This window comes from Typha angustifolia, chromosome 8 (assembly GCF_048772165.1).
Source record: "Typha angustifolia cultivar Huaian chromosome 8, ASM4877216v1, whole genome shotgun sequence".
Classification (NCBI taxonomy): Eukaryota; Viridiplantae; Streptophyta; class Magnoliopsida; order Poales; family Typhaceae; genus Typha; species Typha angustifolia.
Window position 1 is genome coordinate 3,534,385 of NC_133246.1, and position 17,143 is coordinate 3,551,527.

Consider the following 17,143-nt stretch of genomic DNA (forward strand, 5'->3'; position numbering starts at 1 on the left):
TTTTTTTACTCTAATATAGAGCTCTCCATCGGAGATGCTTTTAAGCTGTCCCCCCGATATAAATGTGTATATTTCCCTACCTCTCTCACTCACCCTCTACTTCCTTCTCGTCTTTCTCAACCCATTATTTTCAGGCTTCTTTCTCCTCACCTCAATCACAACGATGGCAATCGCCAGTTGACCAACCCGGTGGTGAATTAGCTCAAAATGGGAGAAGGCAACAGGGTCCCGGGATTCCGATTACATCGTTAAATGCATATTAAAATTACTAATAAATCAATTACACACATTTAATGACCACCATCACTCTAGTTCATATCCTATACGGCTATAGGTGGATACATCTTATTCCGAGTGCAATTTGAACCGTCGAATACACGCAACGTAACGCCAAAGTTTGACTTTTATTCGACGTAGAAAGAAGACCAGCGAGTGATATGGCATATATTTAATAGGGTTAGTTATACTTAGGTTTCTGAGTTACTTTTGCATTAATTTTTCATCCCTTACTTTCTCCCAGGAGTATTTTTTATTTTATTATATTCTTCCCTAAACTATATATCTTATAAAATTTTAAATTATTTCTCAAAAAAAGAGAAAGAAATATGAATAAGAGTGATGATGGGCTTTCTATTATTTATGTTTAAATTTATATTATTGATATAATTGATATATATAGGCTCAGCAATCAGCAATCATCTACCAGTATCCACCCATACCTACCATTGAATGCATACCAGATTACCAGCTCATCTGCCATCACTATATATATATATATTATATATTATTATTTGGAAACTTTAGGCTCAAATACCCAACTGAGTTGGTAGCTTTGGGTTTGTAATTAATACTTAGAAAAATTACATTGCTTTCGGCTAACTGTAAAGATGTGACATAAGAAACACGAGCAAATTGTTAAGCTACATCTATAAGGGTTTCTTTTTGTAAATTGTAATTAATATTTAGGAATTATATTGCTTTCTGCCAGCCTTGTAGATGTGACATCATCTTATACATTTTCCTTAGTAAAAATACTGTATATAATGGTAGGTTTGGCAATTGTTAGAATGTTACAATTGTCACTATATTGATATATAAAAATTAGAATTTAACTATTTTCTCGTTGCTTATCCTTATAATGGTTTTCTTAATAACATGAGTATCAATTTCTGCTAATTTATTACTATTCCCTTTCATCTTCGGATAGGTTAGCGTCGATGAACACAGGCCTTTGTTATTCACTTATACTAAGATTGATTTCTGTCGGATTGTTGCTAGACCCTGGTAAAAAATGGATAGCTAAGAAATAAATAAAATATGACTACTTTACTCTCGCAATTTAAAAAAGTGATCGGTACTTCTAGTTCGTATGATCGGTACTTTTGATTAAATTTATTTAATATCAATCATACTATGTGAATTATTTGTCTTATATGATATAGCAAAATAGTTTTTTAAAATTTAATTTCTGTTTTAATGGTGATTAGTTAATTTAACAGGAATGATGATATTTTTAAAATAGTTCATCGCTTGTAATATGTGAAAATCTCTAATATTTTTGTCAATCAGTATAAAGTATTGAAAATGTAGCACAATGCACCCAATATTTTTTAATTAATATTATTATTTTGTATTTATATTATTCTAAAATTACTTATTTACATGAATAGCTCTCAAAGTTGATATATATCTTAAAATATTTAGCTTATGCATAGACAAGACACTGTTTAAAACTCTTCTTTGTTGCATAAGAGGCTCTTTAAAAATTACTTGCAGTTAAAATTCATCTAATTATTTAAAAAAACATGGATATTTTGTTCTTATTTGCAAACATTTATTTCAGTTAATGGCATTTTATAATTTTATACATAATATTTATTTGGAACATTTTTTATAGGATCGAACCAGAGCCAATAAATTATAAGCTAGACAAATAGACTACCGTAAAAAAAGTTCAAACAACTAAGTTAACCCTTAAAAAAAATAAGCACAAGCTATGCACATATAATATTATGACAAATAATTTATTAAATATCAATCTTGATATTCATGAGAGAGAAATTAAATTTATGATCTATGCCATGAGTCAGTAGCTACACTGTTAGCTCAGGCGTCGTTTGATTTAAGACTAAGCTCCTAACTCGATTAATTAGTCTTAATTATTTAAAAAATATATTTAATTAGATATAAAAAGATAAAAATATATTTAGCTACTGAACCAGTTTAGGAGTCCCGGGGAGATCCCAAAACTCAAAGCAAACAAGGCCTTAAAATAGTAAAAATAGGTTATTGTGGGCATCTTGCTATATAAATTATGTATATTATATTATAAAAAAAATAACTACATTTAATTTCAAAAGCATGACTTTTTTTAATGCATAGGAGCCCATCCATATTAGCTAGTAGATATGTACTCAAATTTAATATAACCTTGTCAAGAAAATGGCAGGTGTACCAGTCCAACTGTTGCAAGCATTTGATTACCAAGAAACCGATGTTCTTCTCCCCAATTACGAGAATGCCACCATTAAATCTTCAACTACTAGGACAAGTGGTAGTCTCGTGGTAACGTACGATTACAGGGCCAGTTTTAGAATTAAACTCAATTGCTGCTCACCAACTAACCACTGCACCGAGAAGGCTTTAAATTCGAAAGCAAGATAAGTCTTCCCTCCCAAACTCTGTATCAGAAAAAGAAGAGAATAAAGAGAGAGAAATTTTTGCCTCGAGGTGTTGTTGTTTGATCCGATGGCTCAAGTACACATCGAGGCAATCCAATCGGCGATCCCGAGGAGCATCGTCGAGCCAGGGCGATCGCGACGGATCGCCGTGGCGGCCACCCCGATGCCGCCCGGAGCCCTGAAGAGCCGGCTGCGGGTGATCTTTTACTATAACAAGGTCGCCGAGGAGGAGTCCGCGTGGACGGTGGCGGCGTGGATCAAGGAGTCGATCGGCAATGCGCTGGCCGACCAGCCGGAGCTAGCGGGGAGGCTACGGCGGGGCGGGGAGGCCGACGGGTATTGGGAGGTTAAATTCAACGATGCCGGAGTCCGGCTGGTGCAGGCGACGGCGGAGATGACGGTGTCGGAGTTCTTGGCTCTGGAGGATAGGGAGGCCAAGGAGGATGCTTTGGCTTATTGGGTGGATATTGACAAAGAGAACCCTCATTTCTCTGCACTGTTCTACATTCAGGTACTCAAAATTTTAAATTTCTTTTGGAACTAAAACAATATATATATATAATTATGAATTTCTATACCCCTAGTTGAATTAATTGGTCAATTATAATTAAGAGAAAATTACAAAAAAAACGCCCTTCACTTTAACAATATTATAAAAAAAACCCCTCCTTTTGTTATATAAATGAGATTATATATATATATATTTTCTAACTTACTTCATTTCACTCGGTTGAAGTTATGAAATTTAGTATTTGAGAAGCTTAATTTAATTTAATTTTATCGTAAATTAATGCTTCAGTCTATCTTCAAGTTATTCCGGGGGCTTAAATTTTATTCTATAATTAAGTTAGAGATAGCTTTATTTGTGAATAATTAAAATATAGAGTGTTATTTATAATTTTCTAAATAACTATATGGCAAGGATTGTGTGAGGACAAAAATAATTAGATATCAAAGCCTGTGAAAGTGATCTGTTATGATATACATTATTTATTTTGATGACGTTCCTATCAATTTAATAATAAAAAGCTAATATATAGGAAAATTGCACTTGCCCTTCAGTGGCTTAATTCTTCTGGTGTGGACTAAAGTGCAATGATTAGTCTGCCCTTAATATGAAAAGTAAAATAATAACTTTGCCCCTCAATATTAAGTTATGGATGAATAATATTTTAGCTTTTAAGGATATGACCATTAAATATGATGAAAAAATATAACGGTTGCATTTTAATTTATATCGCAGAAGAGTAAAATATAAAATTTTCCTAATATATTCTTATTATTTTGTAGAGCAATTTTATATTTTTCATTTAACATTCGGCTATCAAAAAGAGTAACTAAAAGGGTATCAATACATAAATATGAGATTCATATTTAGAAGAGAATATACAATCTTCTGAGAGGTATACATGCCAAAAAATAAAAAACCCAATACTATTTCCACATTATTTGGTTTTTTGTAGGTAACAAAATTCAAAGGAGATGGATACTCCATTGGAATCAGCTGCAGTGTTCTCCTGGCAGACCCACTATTCCTGACCAACTTCCTCAAATTCTGGGCCCAAATCCACACCCAAATGCTCACCAAAGGCCAGCTCTGCAAGAACCCAATATTCCACCTAAGCAAGTTCCAAAGGCCCGACCATCCCAAATATCTCAAGTCTATATCCCTTGACTCCGTTACCGCCGCTGCTGCTGCTACTACTGCTACTGCTACTGCTACTGCTATTTTTAAAGTCAATCAAACTCAAGCTCAAGACATGTCTTTCGAGGCGATTGCCTTGCTCTGCCTCAGAGAGGCTACTAAGAAGCTCGGCGTAAAGATGACCTCGAAATTCTCACTCGTGATTAACGATGAATCTCGAGAGATGCAAGTCGGATCATACGGTGACGGTAATAATACTGGCTTGCAATCTCCGGGCATGTCCAATAGCTTAATTGCGGCAGGGCAATGGAGTGAGCTTGGTGTTGAAGAGCTAACCCTAGTGCAAGGGAATAAGCCTATTCATGTGTCTTATAATGTTATGGCCTCTGCTGATGAAGGGTTTGTGGTGATCATGGCACCAAGAAAGGGTCAGTTGATGGTGAGTGTAACGGTTGCTAAGGAATAAGAAATGTAATAGGAAATGGAATTTGGTATTGTTAGTGCTTGTAATTTGTAATCTTTTTGTTGCAGCACAAATGGTTTATTAATGAGTTGGTTGAATTAATTGAAGGTTGATTGCTTACTTTTGTAAAATTTGATGTGTTTGGAATTCATTTGAGTTTTTATTGTTTGGAAATAATGAAATCCATCTAATGTTATTACTTGGGCTAGGGTTATTATGTTCAAATTTTATTTTATTTTACCCATAAGCTTCAATAAGAATGTAACCAAATAAAATGTTGGTTTTGAGGTTAATTAGGTGGTAAATAAATTCCATCTAACCTCAAATCATCAGATGTTCACTTCACTGTATATATTGAAATCCTAAATCATTTAAATTCCACATAAAGGGGATAGATTCTAACTAAATATATTTTCATAATAAATCATGAAAATTATTAAGAAAACATTTTAATTTAATATTTTTATAGCAAAGGATATATTTGTTATTTTTAAAAATAAGAAAATGGCAGTACCTAATTAAACACCATAATACCTGTTAAGAATACTAATAATTAAAGAAAGGAGAGTGAGCTCATGTTAATATTACAGTCGAGCATATATAATTCATTTAATTAATTCATTTATATATTTTTGAGGAAATAAAAGAAAAATGATTAAATGAATGAGTCTACTCATAGAAAGCTATCCGGGGGGATGCAAATAATAATAAAAATAAAATATTGGGTGCCTTTTATAAATTTCCCCTTATTTTTTGGGTCGAAATTAGCTTATTAGTTATTATTACGATTTACAAACTCCCACCGGGTCGGATCGAGCTGAGTTATGTGGATCCGAAGCGGACCAAAATCCGAATCCAAGCCTGATCCAAGACTTCTCCTCGCTTTTGCCCTTTTCCCTCTCTGCTCTCCTCTCTCCTTCCTCTGCGACTGCCCCCCCCTTCTCTCTCTCTCTCTCTCGGGCCTCGGGCGGCAGTAGAGGTATTCCATATCTCTTTATCTATACCGGGTTATCTACACCGGATTAGAGGTTCTCCTTCTTCCTTACCATGAAACCTGACCTCTTCCATGCACTCCCGTCCAAAGCTTCGGCATTTCATCTGGTTTCGACTTCGTGCTGTTGTTCCCAAATCCTCGCTTTCGTCTTATTCGTCGGCGGCGGTGGTGGAGGAGGATTTCCACGTCGGGCGTTCCTCATCAGAAGGGAAGAATCCGCTTAGAGAGGCCCTAAGTCTGTCGAAGATTAGGTTTGGGCCATCGTTTCCGAGCTGGGATCGAGCTAGAGTCTATGGAGGAGCTCTCGGAAGTGAAAAAGATGGGATTTTGGGAGAGGAGATCTTTTCGGGCCCTCGGCTTGAGGAGGATGCGAGGGTCTTGCGTTTTGACGCTTGCCATGCTTTGGCTAGGAAGGGGAGGTTGAAGGACATGAGAAAGGTTTTGAGGCAAATGGTAGATGAGGAAGGTATATCTTTCTATCTTTCTATCTTCTTCTTCTTCTTTTTGACTCAGAACTTAAAATTTAAAATATTTACCAGCAATAATGACGATTGTTAGAAATTCCAGTTTGAAATGCAGTACATGTCAGGATAATATGACGTAATTTTAGGTTTTCAAGTCCTACCAAGTTTCAAGTGGTTATTCAACATAGATTCTACAGCTTGGAATCTAAAAACCTACTTTTAGGATTCATTACAAGCCAAACGTGATTAACTCCATCTACAATAACCATTTATTCAGTTCGATATTTGTAGTTAAATCCTTTTCCCGCTATTCCTTTATCAACAATTCATTTTTTCTCACCTTCCTTACAGAGTATGAGAAGGTTAGAATACTCATCAGCTATATGAGTAACTTTTCTTGTGCAGGTTTTCTAGTCTCCGTTCTTATGATCTTATTGATCTTTAAGTTGACTTGACCGGCGTCTTCTTTTTGAATGTCCTCTAACTTGCTTTTGTACTTTCAAATTTTTGTTGATAGTCTTTAAAACAGTTATCTTTTTCTCGTCATTACTTTTATTACAGCAGGAAAGGACTATACTTTTTACTATCAGCATTTGGATAGATAGACTCCTAAACGATCCTTGATCTTGATTCGTACTAGTTTATATCATTGTATAGATGGATCAGCCTACGCAATCTGGTTGTTGTTTCTTTGAGTTCTTACCATTAGTTTCAGAACTTTTTTTCTTCCCTGTATCAGAAATATATAGATCAAACACTTAATTATTTCATTTTCTTTTACCTTAGGGTCAGGTTCAGCACCATCCCTTTGTGGAATATTATGCAATAACTTCAGAGAGTGGGATTATGACAGCAATGTATGGGATATGCTGGCAAGCGTGTATGCCCAATCTGAAATGATTCATGATGCTCTTTACGTTCTTAGTAAGATGGACAGCCTGAACATGCAAGCTTCAATATCCAGTTATGACAGTTTGTTGTTTAGTCTCAGGCAGACAGACATTGTCTGCGAATTTTTTGAAGAAATGAAAGCCTGTGGTATTTCACACAGTGAACACACGTATGACATCCTAATTGACGGCCTTTGCAGGAAACACAAATTGGGAGAAGCCATAGCTTTCTTCAAAGAGGCAAGAGGTGGAAAAGCCTTTAAACCATTCTTCACGACCTTCAATGTCCTCATGTCTGCATTATGCAATGTGGGATTTGTACAGGTTGCTAAATCATTCTTATCTCTGATGCTTAAATATGGGTTGCTTCCTGACAGATACAGTTACTCCACTCTGATACATGGGCTATGTATAGCAGGTTCAATGGAGGAAGCTTTGGAGCTGTCTGAGGACATGCAGAAAGCAGGAATGGAACTTGACATGGTTACATACAATAGTCTCATTAATGGTTACCGTCTACTTGGTTTGATGAGTGAGGTTAAGAAGCTAATTCGGATAATGATTATGCAAGGACTCCAACCAGATCTTGTAACTTATACTATACTGATTACTGGCCATTGTGAAAAGGGGAACATTGAGGAAGGATTAAGGATGAGGAAGGAGATCCTTGCCCGAGGATATCAGTTAAATATTGTCACATATAGCGTGCTTCTAAATGCTCTTTGCAAAAGGGGGTTAATTGCTGAAGCAGAAAATTTACTAGATGAAATAGAGACCATTGGTCTGGATATGGATGTTGTTGCTTATTCCATCCTAATCCATGGCTATTGCAAGTTGGGAGAAATTGAGAGGGCACTTCAAGTGTGCAAGATGATGTGCTCCAAAAGATTAATACCAAATTCATTTACTCACGGGTCAATTCTGTCAGGCCTTTGTAGGAAGGGTATGTTGGTCGAAGCTAGGTGGTACTTGGAAAACTTGGCTAGCAAATTGCAGGTGATTGACATTGTTTTATATAACATAGTTATTGATGGTTATGCCAAAGTTGGTGATGTTCATAGTGCTGTGCAGTTATACGAACAGATTTCTGAATTAGGAATTGATCCTACTGTTGTCACTTATAATTCACTTATTTATGGATTTTGCAAAATTAAGAACTTAGCAATGGCAGAAAGAATATTTAGGGCAATTGAGCTCAATGGATTGGCTCCAACAGCAGTAACCTACACTACTATTATGGATGCATTTTGTGAAGCTGGAAACGTTGATTTGATGTTACAGCTGTTTGATGAAATGGTTGGAAAGGTGATCATGCCAAATACAATTACTTATAGTGTGATTATAAAGGGACTTTGTAAGAAAGGTAGGTTTCAAAAGGCAATCAACATTCTTAATGATATGAACTACAAAGGTGTAGAAGCTGATCAAATTACATACAATACACTTATACAGGGATTTTGTGAAGCACGAAATTGGGAAATGGCTTTTCGCTTTCATGGCTATATGTTACATCAGGGCCTCATGCCAAGTCCTGTTACTTACAACTTGCTTATTAATGTCCTTTGCGTGAATGGCAAGGTCAACCAGGCAGAAATTCTTCTGAATTCTCTTCTTGATAGGGGTGTTGAGTTGAGAAAATTTGCTTACACCACAATAATCAAAGCACAGTGTGCAAAAGGAATGCCTTATAAAGCCATTGTCCTATTTGACAGACTAGTAAATGCTGGGTTTGAGGTTTCAATAAAAGATTTCAGTTCAGCAATCAATCGACTATGCAAAAGGCACTTTCTAAATGAAGCAAAAGTATTCTTCAAGATGTTGCTACACATTGGCTTGTTTCCAGATCAGGAGTTAATTTATGTGATGTGTAGTGCTCTAAGCAAGAAAAATGATCTTTGGTCATTATCTGCATTGCAAGCTATTGTTGTCAAATGTGGTCTATTGCCCTAATTACTCATGGCGTAGTCCATAGTAACTTGGCATTTTATACCTTCTATCTTGTGCTCGTCAATCTATGAGGTATTTGCGATCACTTCCTTTCCCTAATAGTAAATCTGGAAGTTGTTGTACCTTGTTTGAAATGTAAATAAGTATTTTGTAGTCTTTTTAAGTCATGAGAATAAATGGTTGGTATCAAGATGTTCTGTCATCCAGGTCATCTGCCAGCTTGGCAGGACTGCTTTAAGTTACTGCCCTACTGTGCTAAGGCGTGGGTGGTTTAGTATTCCAACAATAAGCTGTCCCTTCTGGCTAGTATGCTGGTGGCATTGTGCATTTGCTAGTTGTATCTCTAGTTATTAATTAAAATTTTAACTTCAATGATTGCTGCAAACTCTTTTATGGGGAAAGTGATAGATTCAGATCATGGATTTTTGAGGCAACCATAAAAAGATTCATCACTCATCTTCCTAATATGTAATATCAAAGTACAACCTACATCGCCTAACAGAGTTGTTCTTCTAATCATGTGCGGTCAATATTTTAAGACCCAAGACCCCTTTTAGGCTTCAATTTCCAGTACCCTAACACAAAAATGGAACCCTTTGCTCCATAGGGTGGCCATAATCCTGCATTTAGTTTGCTAAATTCTATATTCTCTAATAGAGGCTTATAAAGATAACGATGTGAAACTACTTTGCCTGATGGTCTAGCTATGCTAGCCTCCTCTGGAATCTGGACTAAAGGATTGTATGATATGTGACATTGGCGTAACTTTGCTGCTGCCTGTATATCATGTTAGGCAACCGAATAGTGGTCTTGGAAGTGATAAATGATTGTCAACCAGGCAGGTCTTGTTTTTTACCTAGTGGAACTTGAATACTGAAGGTTTTTCTCCAATTGATGCATGAAATTACCATAATAGGGAACATTAAATTACTTGAAAGTATCCTAACACTTTATAGTTAAGTGTTTGGTTTATAAGAAGCTTGAATAATGCGATCACAATACCTGCTAGCAACTGTCCTGGATTTTCTGCTAAAGTCATGAGACACTTCTGTGGAGCTTCAACAAGTGTGTCAAGCAGTGTCGATTTGTGTCCAAGTTTGCGGAAGACCGAAGCTTTAAAAAATCGTGAACCTTACATGTTCTGTTGATGTGTTTATCTCTTATTTGCCTCAGGCCAGTGGATAAGATTAAGAAGCCATCGTCTCACTTTAGGGAAACCATGTCCACATGGGTATATGCATATTTATTTTTGTTGTGATTTTCAAATCCTTTGAGTTTAAACACCATCATTAAGGTGTAGTATGGAACTTCTTAACCCCAACCCTGTAGTATGGAATGGACTTATCAGCTCAAGGTGAGTGACCTCATAGTTTCAAACGTTTCTAGTATTTTTTTACCCTTGTGTAAGCCGATGAGTCTAAGCAAATATCAAGAAAGGAAATGAAAAGAAAAGAAAAAACACTTAGCACAACTAATACTTTTTCACAAGTACATTCTATTACATGCCTTTCTATGAAGAGGCTAAAAAGTTGTTGCTCTGTGATTGCTGTGGCGTTCTATATTATACTCTCTTAAAGGATTGAAGTATTTTCATCTATTAACTAATGCCATTTGCTGCTTTCCATCATTTCTTCCCAAGTCTATTATTCCTAGCCTTAGTTTAGATGTTTAATTTTGCTTGTAGAAGTACCTGCTTGAACAACATGCGGTCATTGAAATGGAAGGCAGGAAGTTGTTGAACGAAGATGATGACCTATGATCTGTAAGTTCATGCTAGATCTTATGACTTTGAAGTTAGCAAATAATGTAAAAATTTTATGCTGAGTTTTGCTCTTTTCTTCTGTTTGCAGATCTGGAAAAATATTTGTGGTAAGATTAATTTGTATCCACATCATGGGCAGGCCAAGAATGCTTAAAAGCATGCAACCCAGAAGAAATTCATTTCAGCTAGGAATTTGACAAGCACTCCCATGTAGATTCAACCCTTTCTTAAGTAGTATATTTATAGGTAGTTTCTCTATGTTATTCTATCCTGTGAGTTTTTTTTTTTAAAAATTAAATGGTTTCTGAGATTTATGCGATTTCATATGTTTGCGGTTTAGTTTCATAGATGGTACACTAGATTAACTGGTATGGTGTTGCTTTGTAGGTCCTGCAATATTTAATGGATGACATCTCTAATCTCTTGTTGGCACATTTTGCTAATCCAGAGGATAAAACTAAAGAGTGAAGAGAAAGGCTGCGCTCATATTCTTACTTAAGGTGTTTGTAAACTATATTTCTTTGAGGGAAACTGAGAGCTTCTACTCTCTAAAGCAGGAAAATGACAGTTCTGCTACATTGACTACCATTCATCAGGTCACTGGGATGAAAGCAATCACATGCTTTCTTGCTTGTTAAGCATATTATCCTTTCTTTTAAGGTACAAATGCACACTGACTTACTGAGCCAAATTTTTAGTTTTGCAGTCAAAGGGTTTAGAATGGGATACTGTTTTCATGTCAAGGTACAATTCACTCTAGAAACGTTATTTTCAACTAATGTTCATGTCAAGGTACATGCTTCATGCTTCATGCTATCTACAACATTTTGCAGGGCAAGGAAACTTACAATAGTCTAAGACAAGATCTTTTTCATCACAATAATTCTGAATGTGAACCGGCACTTGAAAAGCCTATTTTTGAAAGCAATGAAAGTTCAGGTTTTCCTACAGAATTGGGTCAGATGCCTCCTGCAAATGATTTTTTTGAAGAGGTTAGTATTGAGAAGCCTATTTATTGAGAATGGATACCACTGAAGAGCTCATATACAACTGTTCTATTGTATTTGTGATTCTTGTAGATAAACCCAATATTATTTCCATGCTATTTGATTTTTACAGTGTCCCCCCTGGCTGACCCCCTATTCCTGACCAATTTCCTCAAATCTGGGGTTCCAATCCACACCTAAATGCTCACCAAGGGTCAGCTCTTCAAAGGAACATCTCAAGCCTATATCCCTATACACCCCCACTGTTATTACTACCCGTACCGCCATCCTCCTTGAGGAGGCTGTGAAGAAGCTCGGTGCAAAGATGGCTTCGAAATTTTTTCTCGCAATTAACGGCGAGTCCAGTCCGGATGGCATATCCAATGGCTCAATTGTGGTGGGGCAATGGAGTGAGCTTGGTGTTGAAGAGCTAACTCTCGCAGAAGGCAATAAGCCTGCTCATCTGTCATATAATGTTGTGGCATCTGGTGATGAGGGGAATAGGAGTTTGATGAGTTAATGGCAAGTGTAACAGTTGCTAAGTAATAGGAAATGAAATTGGTTTTTTTAGCTATTTATCATTCAATACATTTCCAGGAGGAGGATAAATGTGATAGCTTAATCCAGAATGATCATGTGTTCTGATGTTTCTATGGATATAGTCATATAAACCTTCTACGTCAATTTACTACTTGTTCCCAATCCAAAATCTAATGCATTCTCTGCTGGATTTATGCTGATAAAAGTGTTATAATATGGTCAATTACGTTATGGTTATTAGTGGGAAGCATGCAATCTATTACAAGCTTATCTTTTTCCTGTCGATAGAATTTATTATACTTTATTTCTTTATAAAAGAATTTATTCTACTACTCAAACCTTATAAACTTTATGTGGAACAACTAACTGGCCTCATTGCTCTCATGGGGATATTATTAAATCAACTTATTGGCCTACGTGTTAGTGAAGCTATTTTTATTGAAATTGTGCTATATATTAAATAAAAGTTCTTAAAGGGCACTCTCAATCATGAAAGAAATTTACCACTTAGTTTGATGAATATAAATTCATAAAGTAATATTTAAGTAGCATATATAATTATAATTATAATTAATTTTTTTAGTCGTAATTAAATTTTATTTTATGTAATATATATATATTATCTGTGTAAAATATATGTACGCTCTAATTTTTAATAATATTATATTAAGATTAAAATAATAAATTAGTCTAAATAAATAAAAAAATCTGAATTTATAATTTGATAAATTGGGAGTCTATTTCTGTTAATTAAAAAATTAAAAGTATTTTTTTGCAAATAAACCGGATGTTTGTCATATTATTTTGAAAGAAATATATTTAATGATTTTGGTGGTAAAATTAAAGCCAGCGCTGCCCCGTCGTTGTCGCCCACAACCGAGACTCCGGATCGTTCCAATCTTTCCTCATTCCTTCCTCTTACTAATCCCTGAGAAAGGTACTTATTTCTCCGAGATTTCGATCTTATTCTCGTTTTTCTACTCCCGAATTTTACCCTCCTTTCCAATCTTTTGATGATTTGATTCCGTTCTAGTACAGGATGGGTGGTGGTGGTCGGTTGATTTCGATTCATCCGGAACAGCTAACCTTCGAAGGTAGGTTTGATTTCTTTGCCTTCCAAGTTCCAAAATTTTTGCCCACAAACTGTTTGTCGATTAGTTCCTGTGAAAAAATTGCATTTTTTTTTTTTGGTGATTAGTTGAGCTGGATAAGCCATCTTATTGCAATTTAAAGGTCGTCAACAATACCGAACACCATGTGGCGTTTAAGGTGCCATGATTATCCACCTTGGTTTCTTCAATTTCTTCCATTAGTTTGTATTGTTTCTTGATGTGTTTGTTTATTAGAATTTTGAGTTGGGTACTTTTTTGCCTGTAGACCCCTCAAAGTCACATTTTGTTTCATGGGTGCACCTGGGTTTCTTTTCTGGGAGCAGCAATTAGAATCATAAGGGATGTAAACACTCTTGTAAGGTTGTGAAAATTACTGAAACATCCCTACGTGAAGAGAGTGCTCTTATCCTTTTAGAGCTAAATTCAGATTTTAGTTGTTGGTTACCTAGAAAAGTAGAAAGTAACTCAGAAGGGCATCCATGCAAAAAAAGAAATAAAATGGGTATACAAGCAAATAGCATTTTTAGAGGTGGATAAATTTGAATAAGGAATTTTAGAAATTTATGTGTTGCAAAATCCCTTCTGAGAATTGTGTTTTTTTGCATATGGGTAGGTGAAAACGACATCACCAAGGAAATACTTTGTTCGGCCCAACGCTTCTGTGGTGCAACCTTGGGATTCCTGTACAATAAAAGGTAGAGATTTGGCTAGTTCTAATGCCAATTCTCGTTATATATTGTAGCATTTGAATCATGTTCAACACTGAATCATCATCCTTTTGTTAGTCACTCTCCAAGCACAAAAAGAGTACTCACCTGACGTGCAATGCAAGGACAAATTCCTCATCCAGAGTACAAGAGTACCACCAAGCATTGACATTGACGAAATCCCTGCAGACACAGTGAGATTGGCATTTCTCATTCAATAGAAAATTAGGCGACTTTCATTTTTATCTTTAAAGCCATTTTTCTTATTGGGCACAGTTCAATAAAGATGGCATTAAGGTGATAGAAGAGTTGAAGCTTGGGGTTGTTTACACAAGTCCATTTGGACATGCAAATTCTGAAGAAGACTATGGACTTACCTCATCAGCAGCGAGGAGGTCTAGACAAAGTTCTGATGATCGCATGGTGAGATACTCTTCTATACTATAGTCGCAGAAGAAGCCAAGATATTACTCTACCTCATTCTTCTACTAATTTGTTTGATGACCTGGTTCCTGAAACATTTGCATGCACACGATAGCTGATCCATTTTTCTTCTTTTCTTAGGTGTTCAAGAGTACAAATATTGAAGCGGTAAAGACATCCATTACCTTAACATTTATCATTACCTTGCCCTTATTCCTTAATAAATGTATAAAAATAATTCACCTAATTTTCTTCTGGTTTTTCTTCATAATGAAGCAACTGTATTTCAAACACTTTGTATATGCAAGAATTTATAGAGTAACAGGATTTCTTCATTTAAGATATATGCTACAGATTACAAACATCCAAGAAATCCTAGTATACGATAAATAGAGTAATTTTGTACACGACTCTTCGTTTGTATAAGTTCTGGTGGCACATGAAAGTGCTTTGGTGTCATCCTTGTTGAAGTTTAAAAGATGGGTCAGAAAAAGGATTAAGTTATTAATGAGTATTTCTGTTTAATGGATATAAATTCTCATTTAGTAGTTGAATATCTTGCTCTTAATTTTTCTTACCATAAGTTATCTTGCATGAATGCTGAAGTTAAAACTCCTTAAACAAATTATGGCACCTATATGCATCTTGCTCCCGATAATTTCTGAGACCCCACAGTGTGTACATCCTGATTTTCCCATTTCTACTTGAGATCCTACAGAATCTATATTTTGAGCACCACAGCTAACTGTATAGTAATTTCATGACTTCTTAACACCATTAAGTTTATGATATAATCAAATTGATCAAGTTCAAAATTTGAAATTTTGTTTCTTAAAGTGATTTTCAATTGTTCTAAAATAAATTCTGTGTGCAGATGCAGACAGTACAGCGTCTGAAGGAAGAAACAGATTTCACTCTTCGACAGAATCAGCAGATGCAACGTGAACTGGTGCATAATCATTTCTTTTCCTCTAAATCTGTTTCAAATATCCAGTGGCGTTTTTCTTTCTTTCTTTCTTTCTTTCTTTCCAAGTTAAAAGTGTCCTTTTTAATTTTGGCCCCTATGCTTCTGTTCCATGTTTCCTGGCATACCATGGTAATGATTTAGAGCGCAAATAGGAAAAAGATTTAAATTCAAGAGTGAACTAAAGGAGGCATAAATTAAAGTGGCCTGTATTCTTCTTTACAAGCTAATTCACAAATATTAGAGAAATGTCTCCATTTGTTTTATAAAAGATTTTTGACATTATAGTTCAGTATTTGGTCCCCAGTTTCAAAAGAAGTCCTGCAGGACTGTTGAACCATATTTACTGTAAAATAGCATTTAGGTAAAATTTGGTTTTACCGGTTTGGCATGTGGTATGTATTCGTTGTCCCTTACTTCATTGACTGATTGAGTGGTGCAAAAACATTGAAGAGAACGTCTGCAGTCAATACAGCTATTCTTTTTCTTTCATTAGTTATTCAGCAGATACCTTTTACAATTTTCCCCTTCTCATTTTCTTCTTGACTAGATTATCTAAGATATTTTTCAGGAAATGCTCAAGAGGCGTAAAACCCGTAAAAGTGATGCAGGCTTCTCATTGACCTTTGCTGCATTTGCTGGACTAATAGGTGTAACAGTTGGGCTTTTATTGAATCTCCTGATCTCTGCACCACCCACCGAATAGGAACTGTTCCAGCTCAGTTAGCTATCGTTAATGATTTTCTAATACTTCATGTCTTTTGACAAATTGCCTCACATTATCTTTGTTTATCAGCAATAGCTGGTGCTAAAGAAGTTTGTTGCACTAGAAGGAATGCAGTTGCTACAGCCTCCTCATTTTAGATTAGTTTGATTGCTCGTGAGATATATTCTTTTGTTATTGACTTGTAATTAGTACCATAGAGAACAGTGAAGAGCGTGTCTCTCATTCACATCTTTTGCCATGTTAATTGGATCTTTTTATTCTCTTCTTTCCATCTGTTGTCCTTTTTTAATCTTTGTATGAACAAATTAATATCTCTGGAAGCACTTGTTATATTTGAAATGCTAAGAACATATAAAGTTATGCAATTTCATTATCTCCTATCTCTTTCCACTGTCATATCCTTGTGATAAAAAAGCAGATGCCATCAAAGATATATAGAGAAGCAGGTGGTGTGTTTATGGGGACATTTTGATGACTCTTAAATTGTAATAATAACAAGATTGCATTAATCTTCTACATTAGATGCATATATTTTTTTAATATTAATTTATATAAGAGATGGACATAAAAACTCAAATCTTACTACAACTAAAATTTAAGAGCTTTTTGAAGCAAATAGCTGTGTGTTTACAATGGTGTTTGTCATTCTGATAGCATTAAAATTATGCCAAAAATGCTTGTGAATACTCCTGGAACCTTTTCTTTGATTGCAAGCATGTATGCCCAATCTGAAATGATTCATGATGCTCTTTACGTTCTTAGCAAGATGGACAGCTTCAACATCAAGTTATGCCAGTTTGTTGTTTAGTCTCAGGCAGACAGACAGACATCAGACATT

General features: G+C 35.5%; 3 protein-coding genes across 7 annotated transcripts; all 3 read left to right on the forward strand.

Moving 5' to 3' along the window:
- Positions 1-2,662: 2,662 nt before the first annotated feature.
- Positions 2,663-4,920, forward strand: LOC140766010 (uncharacterized). Its single transcript, XM_073105386.1, has 2 exons — positions 2,663-3,192; positions 4,145-4,920. The coding sequence occupies exons 1-2, from the start codon at positions 2,749-2,751 to the stop codon at positions 4,790-4,792; spliced, it is 1,092 nt and encodes a 363-aa protein (XP_072961487.1). The 5' UTR covers positions 2,663-2,748; the 3' UTR covers positions 4,793-4,920.
- A 776-nt stretch (positions 4,921-5,696) lies between these two features.
- Positions 5,697-12,525, forward strand: LOC140764853 (uncharacterized). Of its 3 annotated transcripts, XM_073103670.1 has the most exons (8): positions 5,697-6,249; positions 7,034-9,156; positions 10,769-10,846; positions 10,935-11,092; positions 11,234-11,442; positions 11,553-11,590; positions 11,680-11,838; positions 11,966-12,525. In XM_073103670.1, exons 1-2 carry the CDS (start codon positions 5,856-5,858, stop codon positions 9,085-9,087), a joined length of 2,448 nt encoding a protein of 815 aa, XP_072959771.1. In that variant the 5' UTR covers positions 5,697-5,855; the 3' UTR covers positions 9,088-9,156; positions 10,769-10,846; positions 10,935-11,092; positions 11,234-11,442; positions 11,553-11,590; positions 11,680-11,838; positions 11,966-12,525. The 3 variants fall into 3 exon arrangements, with proteins under 3 accessions (XP_072959771.1, XP_072959770.1, XP_072959772.1); XM_073103669.1 differs by having other exon boundaries at positions 11,234-11,590; XM_073103671.1 differs by lacking the exon at positions 11,553-11,590 and having other exon boundaries at positions 11,234-11,506.
- Positions 12,526-13,204: 679 nt separating this feature from the next.
- LOC140765300 (vesicle-associated protein 2-1-like) lies at positions 13,205-16,574 on the forward strand. Of its 3 annotated transcripts, none has more exons than XM_073104304.1 (9): positions 13,205-13,309; positions 13,411-13,466; positions 13,571-13,641; positions 14,098-14,179; positions 14,270-14,385; positions 14,468-14,614; positions 14,756-14,782; positions 15,489-15,563; positions 16,150-16,574. In XM_073104304.1, exons 2-9 carry the CDS (start codon positions 13,412-13,414, stop codon positions 16,282-16,284), a joined length of 708 nt encoding a protein of 235 aa, XP_072960405.1. In that variant the 5' UTR covers positions 13,205-13,309; position 13,411; the 3' UTR covers positions 16,285-16,574. The 3 variants fall into 3 exon arrangements, with proteins under 3 accessions (XP_072960405.1, XP_072960407.1, XP_072960406.1); XM_073104305.1 differs by having other exon boundaries at positions 13,243-13,309; positions 13,406-13,466; XM_073104306.1 differs by lacking the exon at positions 14,756-14,782.
- The last annotated feature ends 569 nt before the right edge of the window (positions 16,575-17,143 follow it).